The sequence below is a fragment of the Euprymna scolopes genome, chromosome 7, assembly GCF_053919585.1.
Source record: "Euprymna scolopes isolate OS-2025 chromosome 7, ASM5391958v1, whole genome shotgun sequence".
Classification (NCBI taxonomy): Eukaryota; Metazoa; Mollusca; class Cephalopoda; order Sepiida; family Sepiolidae; genus Euprymna; species Euprymna scolopes.
The window spans coordinates 162,956,684-162,970,445 of NC_136488.1; the positions used below are offsets into that span (position 1 = coordinate 162,956,684).

General features: G+C 30.0%; 1 protein-coding gene across 2 annotated transcripts in view; it reads right to left on the bottom strand.

Annotated features, from left to right (window-relative positions):
* The window catches only part of LOC145280119 (myosin-VIIa-like), a 285,982-nt gene that overhangs the window by 117,588 nt on the left and 154,632 nt on the right, over positions 1-13,762 (bottom strand). For both annotated transcript variants that reach the window (XM_080131876.1, XM_080131875.1), the window contains exons 3-4: positions 11,841-12,080; positions 3,641-3,715 (exon numbers count right to left, since the gene is read on the bottom strand). In XM_080131876.1, the coding sequence (XP_079988002.1) occupies positions 3,641-3,715; positions 11,841-12,080 (315 nt within the window). The remainder of the gene's footprint in view (positions 1-3,640; positions 3,716-11,840; positions 12,081-13,762) is intronic.

A 13,762-nucleotide genomic window follows, 5' to 3' on the forward strand; every position in this document is an offset into this window, starting at 1 on the left:
TTTTGAAAAAAAAATTCCTTACGTGTTTTTCATGTATTATTTTTTATTTATTTTTTTTTTTGCATTTTTTCTTTATTTTTCTAACAAATGTAAAGTAAACCTTTTTTTTTGTAGTTTTTCTATTAATGAACATTTTTTTGTGGGGATAGGCAATTGTTTTTGTAGATTAACTTATCCATCCTTAACGGACCCTTTTTTGGCGACCATGCACCCCTCACCACAAGACGCGCAATTTTTCTTTGCAGCGATTAATCGTTTTGTTTGGCAATATGAAAAGCCATCTTCCAGCGTCTGCAACTGTTGATCCAAGGTGGAGATATTCATCTTGTATAAAGTTATTAGGAACACATGTTTGTAAGTGTGTTGTTTACTTAATCTATTGATTTTTTTTTTCTTTCAATATTTTCCCCAAGGATCGTCTGCTCCGTTGCCGCGCATTGACTGGCTGATCGACGTCTTACACCAGATTACAGTCAAACCCGAATGAATGACGTCATGTTCCGAGCAAAGCCGAGTGGACGGTAAGTTACGTTAGGTTCAAATTCTACACTAGTACCGTTATTTTAAATGACACAAAATATCGTCTAGTGTTACTAATTGTTCTGTATTGGAACCCTTCTTGAAACATCGTCATGCTTAACCATAATAAAGAGTCATGATACGACGAACCAACCGTTAGTATATACCTATATAAATGGTTGGTATTGATCAAGGACCTGAGCGAAAGTCGTCGGCATCTTGCAGCAGTTTAAGATAAGCTGCCGGAAAAGCAGCCTAAAAGAAAATAACGCGATTACTCAATTAGCAATCGGTTGTTAGCATACGATGTTTTTGTTAATATGGAACAAAAGCACTTATTGTGTACTTGTCTTAAAAATTCCCACACTCTTTATCCGTGCCTACACCTAAACATAGATTCCATGAACAGGGCTTCTTTCTTAGAACTTCTCGCCTGTGGAACTCTATTCTGTGTGCCTGCTTTCCAGCTGACTACAATCTGATTGTCTTCAAGTCCAACGTGAACAAGTTCTTATTGAACCGTCCCCCTAAGTAATCCAAGTTACAAATTTCCCACTAATGTTTACTACGCTAAAATCACAACGACTAATGTATACCCATTAACCCTTATCTTCGAGTGGCCTCTAGGCCTTGATAAGTGGTGACCTCCATGTAAAAAAAAAAAAATTTTTTTCTATCATAATGGTTTCCATGAGAAAAATGTTTCGCCGTTACAAAAACAAACTAATTTATTGAAACTTTTCTTGCAAAAAGAAAACAAGCAAACTTAAATATTTTCTATGAAAAAATTCTGATTTTCGTTCATAGTTGTTTCCGTTTTCGTCTTAAAAACTGTGTTTTTAAACATTTGTTGAAAAATTTACTTAATATACAACGCTGCGATACACACTTCTCGACAAGCATGAGAATACTTTTCCTCAAATAATATAGAATTGTTAGATCATCCAGCATATTCTCCGGACTTCAATCCCATTGAAAATCTTTGGGGATGGAAGGCAAAAGAAGTGTTCAAGGATGGAACCCTGTATGATTCGATAAAGGAATTTTCTGATTCAGTTTTCAGTACATGGGATAAAATTCCTTCGCAACTGATAAAAAACTTAGTCGCAAGCATGCCGGAGAGAATTTTTGAAGTAATTCGTAATAATGGAGGATATACTAAATACTGAGACCCTTTTAAGTAATTTATAATTGCCTTTTGTTAGATAAATTATCAGTGGTCAGATCATTTTGGCCAGGTGAAAATGTTTGCTTTTTAAAAAATAATTATTAGATCAGGGTTTCGAATGAAGCAGATTTCATTTTTTTTCCATCATATTTTCCCTTTTGGTAATGGTTTCAACCATTTGTTTGATTAAAAATTCGATAATATGCGTAAACGCTTACTTTCTTAAGTGGTCTTATGATTTTGACCAGGACTGTGTGTGTGTGTGTGTATATATATATATATATATATATATATATATATATATATATATATATATATATATGGAGAGATTAACACTAGAATGTAAATAGAATATATAAACGTTAAGTTTATAAAAATATGATTGTTTAATTACTTTACTAAAAATTTAAATTAACCTAATTGAAATCATGCTTTTTTAAGCATATTTTGTCTTTTTCCCCCAAATGCATTATTATGGGTTGTAATGATTATCAATTTTATTTCAACGGAAACAAATGTACTTTTTCTGATTTTTTTTTTTTAGATGAGAATTGATTATTCGTATTATTTGGATTCTTCAAACTTCACTTCTCATCTTGAATATTATTTTCACAACGTTTCGATCGATGTAACCTCCGACCTTTTTCAGGTTTATCTTGTCGAACTGGGGAATCTTTCTGTCGAACTCGGGAAATTTTACACGGGAATTTTACCAAGTATTATTTCCATTACGGCACGGCCACAGTTGTAATGCTACACATTTCTGGAGGTTGAAGGTTCAATCTTCAGTGAAAACGATACAAAAAATATAATTACGAATTATTTATGAATTCTATCTTGTCATGAGTTATAGAACAAGAGCATACTGCCCCGAAGATTAAGTAAAGGATTCTGTTTGAAATTCTGTGATTATTTTCTAGATCGACAGAAAGATTCCCGAGTTCGACAGAAAGATTCTCGAGTTCTACAAGATACATCTGAAAAAGATCGGAGATTACATCGACAGAAACGTTGTTAAAATGAGAACAATAGTCCGAAGAATCGAAATAATAATAATCAATCCTCATCTCAAAAATTAATTTGTTTCTTGTATTATATGGATTATTTGGACTATTGTCCTTATCTTAGTTGTTTTTGCCACAAGGTTTCGGCCGATGAAACCTCCGACCATCTTCAGCTGCATTCACACTGGATGTTATTGCTGAATAGTGAAAACTTTTTGGTTTTTTGCTTTCCAACGAACATAACCGTTAGAAATTCAAAACGGCTGTGTTCGTTGGGAAAGTAAAAAAAAAAAAAAAGCATTCACTAATAACACCCAGTGTGAATGCACTAGAAGACGATCGGAGGTTACATCGGCCGAAACGTTGTAGAAAAAAAAACAACTGAGATGAGAACAATAGTCCAAAACAATCCAAATAATACAAAAAAAATGATTAATCCTCATCTCAAAAATGTACAAACAAAATTTATTTCGTTTGAAAAAAAAATATTGTCAATCGTACATAATCATGCAATGATACAAAAGTTACAAATCCTATTGTTACAACATTCAAGATTTGACTAATAATAACGCAATAAATCCTGGTCTTCAAGTTGTGCCACGTACATGTAGATTATCAAAATGGATTGCAACTTTTTTTTACCGATTCCATTTGTAATATTCCTAGAATCACTCTGTAATAATCGTTTGGAGTTTTTCTAAATGCGCTATTTTGAAGAAAAGGGTCTAAGTCGATCCGCAATCAAATTCCAAATAACAGAACCTTTTATTATTCATTTATTATTTAATTCTTATTTAATTTATTTTTATTTATTTATTATTTATTTTATTATTTAAGATAAAATCATATTTTGCTCATAAAACGTAATAAAATCAGAAATTTCAGATTTTATGTATTTATCTTCGTTTGGCAGAGCTGAATGAAACTCAGAGAATGCTGACAACCTTACCCCAACTTGTTCGATTTCAGCCTCGGGCAGATCACCCATGATTCGTAGAATTGTAACCCATGAAGCCAGCGACGCCTGAAAATATAAAACAAAACATTTGGATTTCATTTATAAATCATTTCCTCTATTCAAGTGAAATACGAAAGTTGCCTGACAGATCTGAATACGTATATATAGTTTATAGTGTTTATTTGTTCGTTTTCTATTGATGACGTGCAGGAACACAGAAAGAAGGAACAGGCGATTAGGAATGAAGGAGAATGGTTGGACGTGGGGTTTACGTATACTGGATTAGCGTTATCTTTTAAGTATGGCCTTTTAGTATTCTTATTAAGGTTTTATAGTTACATGTAAGTAATTAGTATTTTTTATGTTAGCCGCTACTTCTACTTTTAGGACTGCTTTTCTCATTTCCATGTGCATTATTTTTTTCCAAAGTTTTCCCCCTTGACTTTGTTAGAGTCTCTTTTTATAGTTAGTCTATTATTTCTATATAGGCCGATATAAAAAGATTAGATTATATAAAATGAATAATACTACAAGGTTCGATGCCTCTCCAAAATCCGAGGAATCCATGACCAGATCAAAGGAGTTCGTCATTTTTGTGATTACTCATTGTTTTTATTATTGATTAATACTGATCTCTCTATTTTTTTTTATTAATTGGATTTCATCTTTGGATATATTGCTTTATATCTCGTCAAACTCCAGGACAATGTTGAAAAGTTCTTCGTATATGGATGAATAGAAGTCTACGATATCAAATTGTAGGAAGGTTCATTTGTTTTTGATAGTTTTAAACCAATCGATTCCTTCGGAAGTATTCACCAATTGGTTTAATTGCAGGTCTTTGCCTATTTGCTTGTTTATTCAAAAAAGGATTGTTTTACTAATTCTGCCCGTTTCCGATTTGGTGAGATTAATAAAGCGAGTGCTAGGGTTATTGTTAAAATCAAGTTTATGGTCTTTAAATGAAATGTAGGTCTCCCTGGATTTTAATTTACTGACATGTAGCTAATTTTTAGTTTACTAGTAATTCATTCATTTCAACATTTATTATATCTATGCAGTAATGTTCATTGTATCTAGATTTTTTTTATGTTTTCTGCGATTAGTTTGTTATACTCTTGTTTATCTATTTTATCAAAATTTCTAGTTTTATCCGCGTTTACAAAGATTTCGCCAGAGTTGTCTATGTTTCTAACGATGCTGCGTCATTATTTTTTAGGAAGCTTTGTTATTTTTTGTGAAACTCTAAATCCTTAATTACATTTAAGACATAATTTTCGAAGTCATGAGTTCTATTGGTTTTGCGTTTTTCGGCTTTTGGATCAGTAGGATTATTTTGTAGATAGGTGTTCATGTTTGTTAAGAAAGAAGTGTGCTCGCCATCGCATTCGACGTAATGCTTAATAGGTGTTAATGCTTAGTATGTTTTTAAGCGATGTTTCTAAGCTAACTTTTTTCACATTTATTTTATCAGGTTATTTTAAAGATTCAACTAATCTGAAACCTAATAACATCGCCCAATTTTCTATTCAAGGATAACTATTCTATTTGAATTCTAAAATTTCATATCATTTTATTTGTTTCAACCCTTATTTTCTTTCTCTGGGCCCCTTAAAAATTAATCGTTAATATATTTTCTATGTAAGTGCTAAATAGTAAAATATGTTCCTTATGACTTTCCTCTGAGGAGATGAGCCTACATCGAAAATCCATGAATTAAGGAAATTACTTTAAATGTTGTATTTTTGGTTCAAACAATAAATTTTTGTTTTGAAAATTATATTTTTCTGAAAGAAATCTAAATAAAAAACTTTTATTTTTAATTTGCTCTATCTAGTATATTGAGCAATTTTGTTAGAATTGAAACCATAGATTCATTAATCTGTGATCTAATTCTTCTGATAATTCTGATATATATATATATATATATATATATATATATATATATATATATATATATATATATTATTTATATTATATATATATTATTTATATTATATATATATTATTTATATTATATATATATATCATTTATATTATATATATATATTATTTATATTATATATATATATATTATTTATATTATATATATTATTTATATTATATATATTATATATATATATTATATATATATTATATATATATATATATTATATACATAATATATATATATTATATATATATTATATATATTATATATATATAATATATATATTATATATATAATATATATATATTATATATATAATATATATATTATATATATATAATATATATATATTATATATATCATATATATTACATATATATTATATATATATTATATATATCTACTTCATTTACTCACATAAAATTAATATACGAAAGTATAAATTTATGCGTAAACTTTAAGTGTTTACTTCAAAAGTGCTCAATACGTAGGTAGTGCTAGTTAGTAAGTTATAGAATATATATGGCGATTAATATTAATCGCCATATATATTTTATAACTTATATGTATATATATATGAAATGAAGAATAAAAATCGGTATTATAAAAATATATACTAATGCTTATTCAATATGGATCTTAAATCAATTAGGGCTGTAGGATAAGTAAACTCTTGATACCTAGGTATTTCGAAGCCTAATGCTTCTCGTCAGAAGAAGAAAGAAGATGATAGGTAACATATTAAAGTTGCGATAACGATATTAGGAGCGAAATAATAGGGCGTGAGAGGCAAAACGTAATACATTGGAACCATGGAGGGAGAGGGAAAGGAGAACTGCAGAGGAAGAAGATTGTTTATATCACAAAGTTGAGATAAGTGGTATATATATATATATATATATATATATATATATATATATATATATATATATATAATGTATGTATATATGTATGTATATATATATGTATGTATATATATGTATATGTATATATGTATGTATATGTATAAGGAATGAAAAAATATAACCAGCGGTGGTTGACGTTAATGTTTAAAGAAAAAATAGAAAAAACCGAATGAAATTATTAAAAAATCAACGTTTCGTCCTTGTTTCAGAGGACATCTTCAGGATAATTGAAATAAAAATGTGATAAAAGAAAAAGTCATAGATCGTTCGAAAAAAGACAGTTTTTTTTTTTTTTTTTTTTTTTTTTTAAATCCAACCCATGTCGGGAAAGGACAAAAATGTGTGTGTATGTATATATATATGTATATATTTATGCATATATATATGTATGTATATATATATGTATATATATGTATATATATGTAGGTACATATATATGTACATATATATGTATGTATATATATATGCATATATATGTGTATATATATGTGTATATATATGTGTATATATATGTGTATATATATGTATATATATGTGTATATATATGTATATATATATGTATATATATATATGTATAGATATATGTACATATATATATGTATATATATGTATATAGTAGAAATGGTAATTAATAAAAACCTGAAGTAAGTGCACAATACTGTTGTAGAGCAAATTAAAAAAAAGTCTGAGGAGGCTACATAACGGCCACAAAACGGTCGCGTAGCTGAAACAAAAATTCAACTGAACAGAAAAAAAAACGGTAAGAAAAAATAAAACGTATATATATAAAGGAAGCACTAGATAAATGGATAGTCCTTAAGCCACGGAGTTTCGAAGAAATACTCTCCTTCTCATCAGAGGGTAGGAGTTAGCAAAATTCGGGATCGGATTTTGCATGCAAAAGTATTTTATGAAACAACTAGTAAGTCACAGATCTTACTTGAAAACAAAATAAGTTACGCAGAGGGAATATGGTAAAGAAAAAGGTGATTACACATGAATGGATAGTCTGGTGGAAGATAAAAAATCCAGTGACAGTAAAATCCAAATGTAAAACTTCAAGAAAGTTAAAAGAATTTCCATTTGTACAAGTAAAATCCAAGGAAATCCCGTAATTGGAAGAAGATGGTCCATAATAATCCAAAGGCAGAAATCCATGGAATAATTCACAAACATGTGTACAAGGAAAAAAATAAAATTTAATAAAAGAAAAATAATATATATATATATATATGTATATATATATATATATATATATATATATATATATATATATATTAAAGTTCAATTCACAAGTTTTGAAAACACATGTTCTTGTATTTTCCTCTACTCTTTAATAGTACATGTTACAGATCTGTACACCTGACTAACAACGAGAATTACACCCTTGACATCAGGGTATGATTTTGACTATTTTTGACATGTAAAGATTGTTTTTGAATGTTTTATCTCCATAGACTTTTTTGAATAGTTTGCTACATAAAAATATAGTGATCACATATTTTACTGTTTGTTGGAAATTCTAACGAAACAAACCTGTAACATGTACTTTTATGATAAAATAAAAGAACATTTAAAAATATGTCAAAAATTTGGAATTGAACTGGAATATATATATATATATATATATATATATATATTTCTGTAGAAATATATTTTTTATAATATATATCAATCCTTATTTAAGAAGCTCAATGTAATTAAAGAGCAATATAGAGAATAAATGACAAAAATGAATTTTGGAATATAAGTTTTTGTCATTTATTCTGTCTCTCTCTCTCTCTCTCTCTCTCTATATATATATATATATATATATATATGCATATATATACATATATATATACACACACACGCGCACACACACACACACACACACACACACACACACACACACACACACACACACATATATATATATATATATATATATATATATATATATATATATATATATATATACTAGTAAAAGTACCCGTCGTTGACTGGGTTCAAAAACAGCCGGCAAAAAAAAAAAAAAAAAAATGGACTCTGATTTATGAAAGTATGATAGATTATGAAAAGGAAGGGTTGTAAAGAGAAAGCTTCGAAGCAAAATATGATGAAAGTAAAAATAAAATAGATAACCCCCATAATTTATTATACCATACCTGTTCACACTGAAACACTTATCACAATATTCTGTGGATCTATATAAAAAATCTTGTTAAAGTTTGTGACATATTTCCATTCTGTAGAGGCCAGGCGCGAACGCAGACCCCACAATTTTATTATACCTTCCCTATTTAAGTTAAAACATACTTATCAAAGTATTCTTATGTACATCTATGTCAAAAACACTTGTAAACGATTTTTTTTAATTAAAATTTTTTTTTTATTTCAATACTTTGTGGACACGGCACGAACGCAGACCCCACAATTTTAATGAACCACCGTTCTGCCAGATCAAACATACCTATTACTGTGTCTAGATAATCTTCTATCATTATATGTAATCAGTTTTTTAAAATAGTCAACAATATAGGAGCCTATTCGTGACCAGACACACACAGACATTCAGCTGGTTCAATATTTACTAGCGGAGGAGTACCCGGCGTTGTCCGAGTGTTTGTAGGTGTGTGTGGTATGTTAATGAAAACCTAAGAATAAGCGAAGTAAAAATAGAAAACAGAAAGTGGGGGGTATCCGGGCGGTGGGGGGAGGGGGTAATGAAAACATCGAAAAAAAACACAAAAAAATCTAACGTAAGGAAAACGAACGATGTTAAATGTAAAAATCGAAAAAACAAAAAGGAAAACAGAAAACGAACGTTAACTCCCCTCCCCCCCAAAAAAAAACACGTGAAAAATGGCTTAAATAAGCCTCTTTCGATATTAAAATTTAAAGAATCGGTGGGTACTCGGGTGTTTTTGGGTGTGTGTGGTCGGAGGGGGGGGGGTCAATGAAAACCTAAGAATAAGCGAAATAAAAAAAAAAAACAGAAAAACAAACGTTACGTGAAAATGGCTTAAATAACACTGGTTCAATATTTAAATTTAAAACATCGAAACGAAAACGTTTAGATAATGAACCAACGCTCTAGCCAACTGAGCTAACATAACGTACATGAAATTTAGTCAATTCTTCAACTATTTAAACTAAATCAGATCATGACGTCATCTGACGCATGCGTAGAATCGGTCGTCGTCATGAGAGGACGGTTTTTGTTGACCCCCTTCTGTAGAAAATTTTCGATTTCAGGGTGAAAAAATTAACGTTTTTCGATATTTGTCGGGCGAAGGGTGAAGCTTTAATATGATATGAGTGTGTCAATTTTTGTTCTGTCTGTTGAAAGTTTTTAGCGGACACTCAAACACACATACATACATACAAACATATATAGATACATACATACACACATTTTCGCTTTTATATATATATATATATATATATATATATATATATATATATATATGCCCTTAATATCAGAGCACGAGACAAATTATATTTGATAGTGTACTATGTGTAATAAATTATTGTCTATCCTGCTATAACTGGAAAAACATTACTCTTTGAATATTAACAAGAAAACAATATATATATATATATATATATATATATATATATATATATATATATATATAGTCTTGGAAGTTTTTTCACTTTTAAAACTATATAAAAACTTATTTAATTTTTACATTTTTTATCATTCGTTGGAAAACTATTTAGTGAATAATTTAATCACCTGAAATCAGAGCATCAATTTGCTCTCTCGAATTCACAATAATCCTAATGTTAATTTTAGGGATCATCAGTTGTTTACCATGAAACACTGTTTCGGGGATTTAAACAAAAATGTTCCAGATACTAGATCTAGTTACCTACTCATGATTAAATTGGCTCACCTATTCATATAACAAAAACTGTCTTCCATACCTGTGAGATTCGTCCCTGTCTCCAAATTCAAAATGGATATATTTTTTTAATTTACCAGTGTTGTATTTATAAAATTAGGATTAATCCAGTATACTACTGACCACACCCTACTATTATTAGTACTTTATATATTTTCATTCTTATTAAAATATAGTTAACAATATTTATATATTGACACAAATTAGACTGGAAAAAGGCTTTTTCTGAATGTTTACCAATTCAAGACCTGCTGAATTCAGGGATTCTCGTGTTCTTAATTTGCATATATGATTTGTCGTGTAAAGCTCTGGAGATTTGTACATCCGTATACGTATTTTCAATATCGGTGGAAATATATGCAATGGAATTGAATATTGTTCTGCAATTTGATGCAATATCCTCTGGATTTGTTGTAAACCTCAACACCAACGGATCTTTACATGGCCAAAGAGGATGACCATCTTGTATGCCTTTTTAAATCACAGTATGGGATCATCATATACTCTGGATATTACCTCAAATTTGGAACATGCTTCAATTATAACGGATTACTCGATCACCTCTGATTTTCTCCTTGGATTACTATTCGTTTCACCTGGCAGAAATATCCCGAAACTATTGAACTCATATTGATATTGGGCTGCCCAGGTTGTATGATATCCTTTCTCTCTGACTTTTATGCACCATTTAAATAAGTGTTAAATAACATTTTCAATATGTTTCGATAAGCAAAATATATTTTTATTCATAGCTGAACATTTTGCTAATTGCATTTAATTTCCTCTGGTGAATTGAGCTTTTATTGAAAATCTATTAATGATTAAGGAAATAAATATAATTCTTCTCCCTATATTCCTTATTTCAAACAATAAATTCTTGACTTGAATATATTTTTATGTATATTTTAATCTACAGAATTTATCTTTAATCATTACACTTTATGTATATATATATATATATATATATATATATATATATATATATATATATATATATATATGTGTGTGTGTATCTGTGTGTATATATATATATATATATATATATATAGAGAGAGAGAGAGATAGATAGATAGATATAGATATATATGTATATAAAGATATATATATATATATAGATATATATCTATATATACAGATATATATATATCTATATATATAGATAGATATAGATATATATAGATATAACGATATATATATATATATACAAATATATATATATATATATATGATGATTGCAACATCTTGTCAGACGAGTGCCATATATATCTATATATACAAATATATATATATATATATATATATATATATATATATATATATATATAGATAGATAGATAGATAGATAGATAAATAGATAGATATCTATATTAATGTGTTAGGAAAATTTTAGAGGTTGACATAACAGGAATTCATGTATTGTCAGCAAATGTTATGACTTGGTGAATATAACAAAACCACCACCTTACCAATTGGATGCATTTATCTTTGTGATGCAGAAGAGGTGACGTTAGCGGCATACAGATGTAGTTCTGAGGATTGGCTTCTTTGTGAGCAAATCTGGTTGCAGCGAATACGGTGAAGCTCTTTGTGATCCCCTGTCGAACCTCATTGTCCGATGAGGTTTCGGAAGACTGTGAAGAGTGTAGATCATCCGTTACCTCGCTGTACGGATCTTCTCCTTCGACGGGCGCCGGTGCACAGGATATCTATCGGGAAACAAAAAAAGGTATTGATTAGTTAAAAACTAATTATGGCGAATCCCATTGGATAAAGTAGTATAGGCCGCTGATTAATTCTTGATATATCTAAATTCTGTACAGATTATAATGGGACTAGATTACACCAGAAGCATGGACCTATGATATTTTATTACTTGGTGTTCATCCATTCATACTAAGCCGTGGGATACAATGATTATAAATTATAAGGAGCACAAGAAAAAGAAGATGCTTCGTGTTATTTGGATTATTTGGACTATTGTTCTAATCTTAAGTGTTACTTTCATAACGTTCGGCCGATCTAACGTCCAACCTTCTTCAGCCGCATCTTGTCGAACTCAGAAATCTTTCTGTCAAACTCGGGAATCTGCTCGGGGATAACATGTTCTCGTTCTGTAAACCAGAAGTTCTGAGTATTGCTTGCACTGAGGACTGAATCCTCAATCTCTAAAAGAGTCACTTACAACTGAATTTGATCAAGTATCTTATCTGTTACGCAACTGGTCACTGCGAACAATTATCGTCTGAATTTTGAGAGCTTTAAATTTATTCTCGTTTTCAGATGTACAATTATACTAATTTTTTTTCCAAATCCAAATAATTAAATAAAGTCATACAAATTAATTCCAGATTAATTCAATAATGTAACACTTTTTACGGAACCGACAATTAGAAGAACAATATTATAAGACCAAAAAATCCAACCTTGGCCTGTGGCGCAGTGGATAGAGATACAATTCCAGGTGAGTATTGTCTGGAGTTAGAGGGTTCAATCCCTCCCAAAGTCAGAGGATTAGTTGGCCAAACCGTGGTGAGATGACCACAACTATTGAATGCAGTAATTGCTGTCGATGTAGTTGGAGAATCCGACATTTCTATCCCGTCGCGGTTAACCTGACGAAGGCCAGAGAAATAATTGGTTAAAACGTCGTGAAAACAGCAGCTAGAAGATTAGAATAATAGTCCAAGCAATGAAATAAAATTATACAAATTACTCAGTGTGTAGTGTGGTAGTTGTGGCGTGGTAGTTACATGCTAACACGGACATTGTGTATGAAAATTTCGCAAAGAAACAAAAGAAAGAAATTCAACACAAGTTTTTTTTTATTTCGGTTGAAAGAAACAGCATTTCTTGCCGGTCCTTTCCACACTATGCCGCTTGACACGTATTTTCCAAGTCAGCGACGATATGATCGTCCAAAAATCATCGAAAGATAAATGAAACCGGGATTTTGTTTTAAAGTTTTCGTCCTGCCATCACGTGGTTTTAAAAAGAATCTCTGGCATGTCAATACGTGATTTTTCTCCTCCCACGTCGCCATGCGCTTTTTTCCCCTATCGGCTTTTCTTTCCCTTCCCTGCGTTCGATCTCGTTATGACATCACGTTTGCACCACGGCCTGGTCATTTGCATACGCCAGTGGTTTTTATTATACAGAGAATATTTATAAATCGATATCTAATAATCATTGATCAAATTTCACAAAAAGAAGAAGAAAACAAAATTGAAGGCATTTGTAAACCCGTGGAGATTTGCACCACCTCTTTGTCTCATTTTCATACCACTCAATTAAACTAAATGTAGTCCACATTACCTTCTCTTACGCCTATCATCTATTTTCAGATTAGTAATAATCAGTGAATTGGTTTAGGGGTCCAGAGAAATGCATA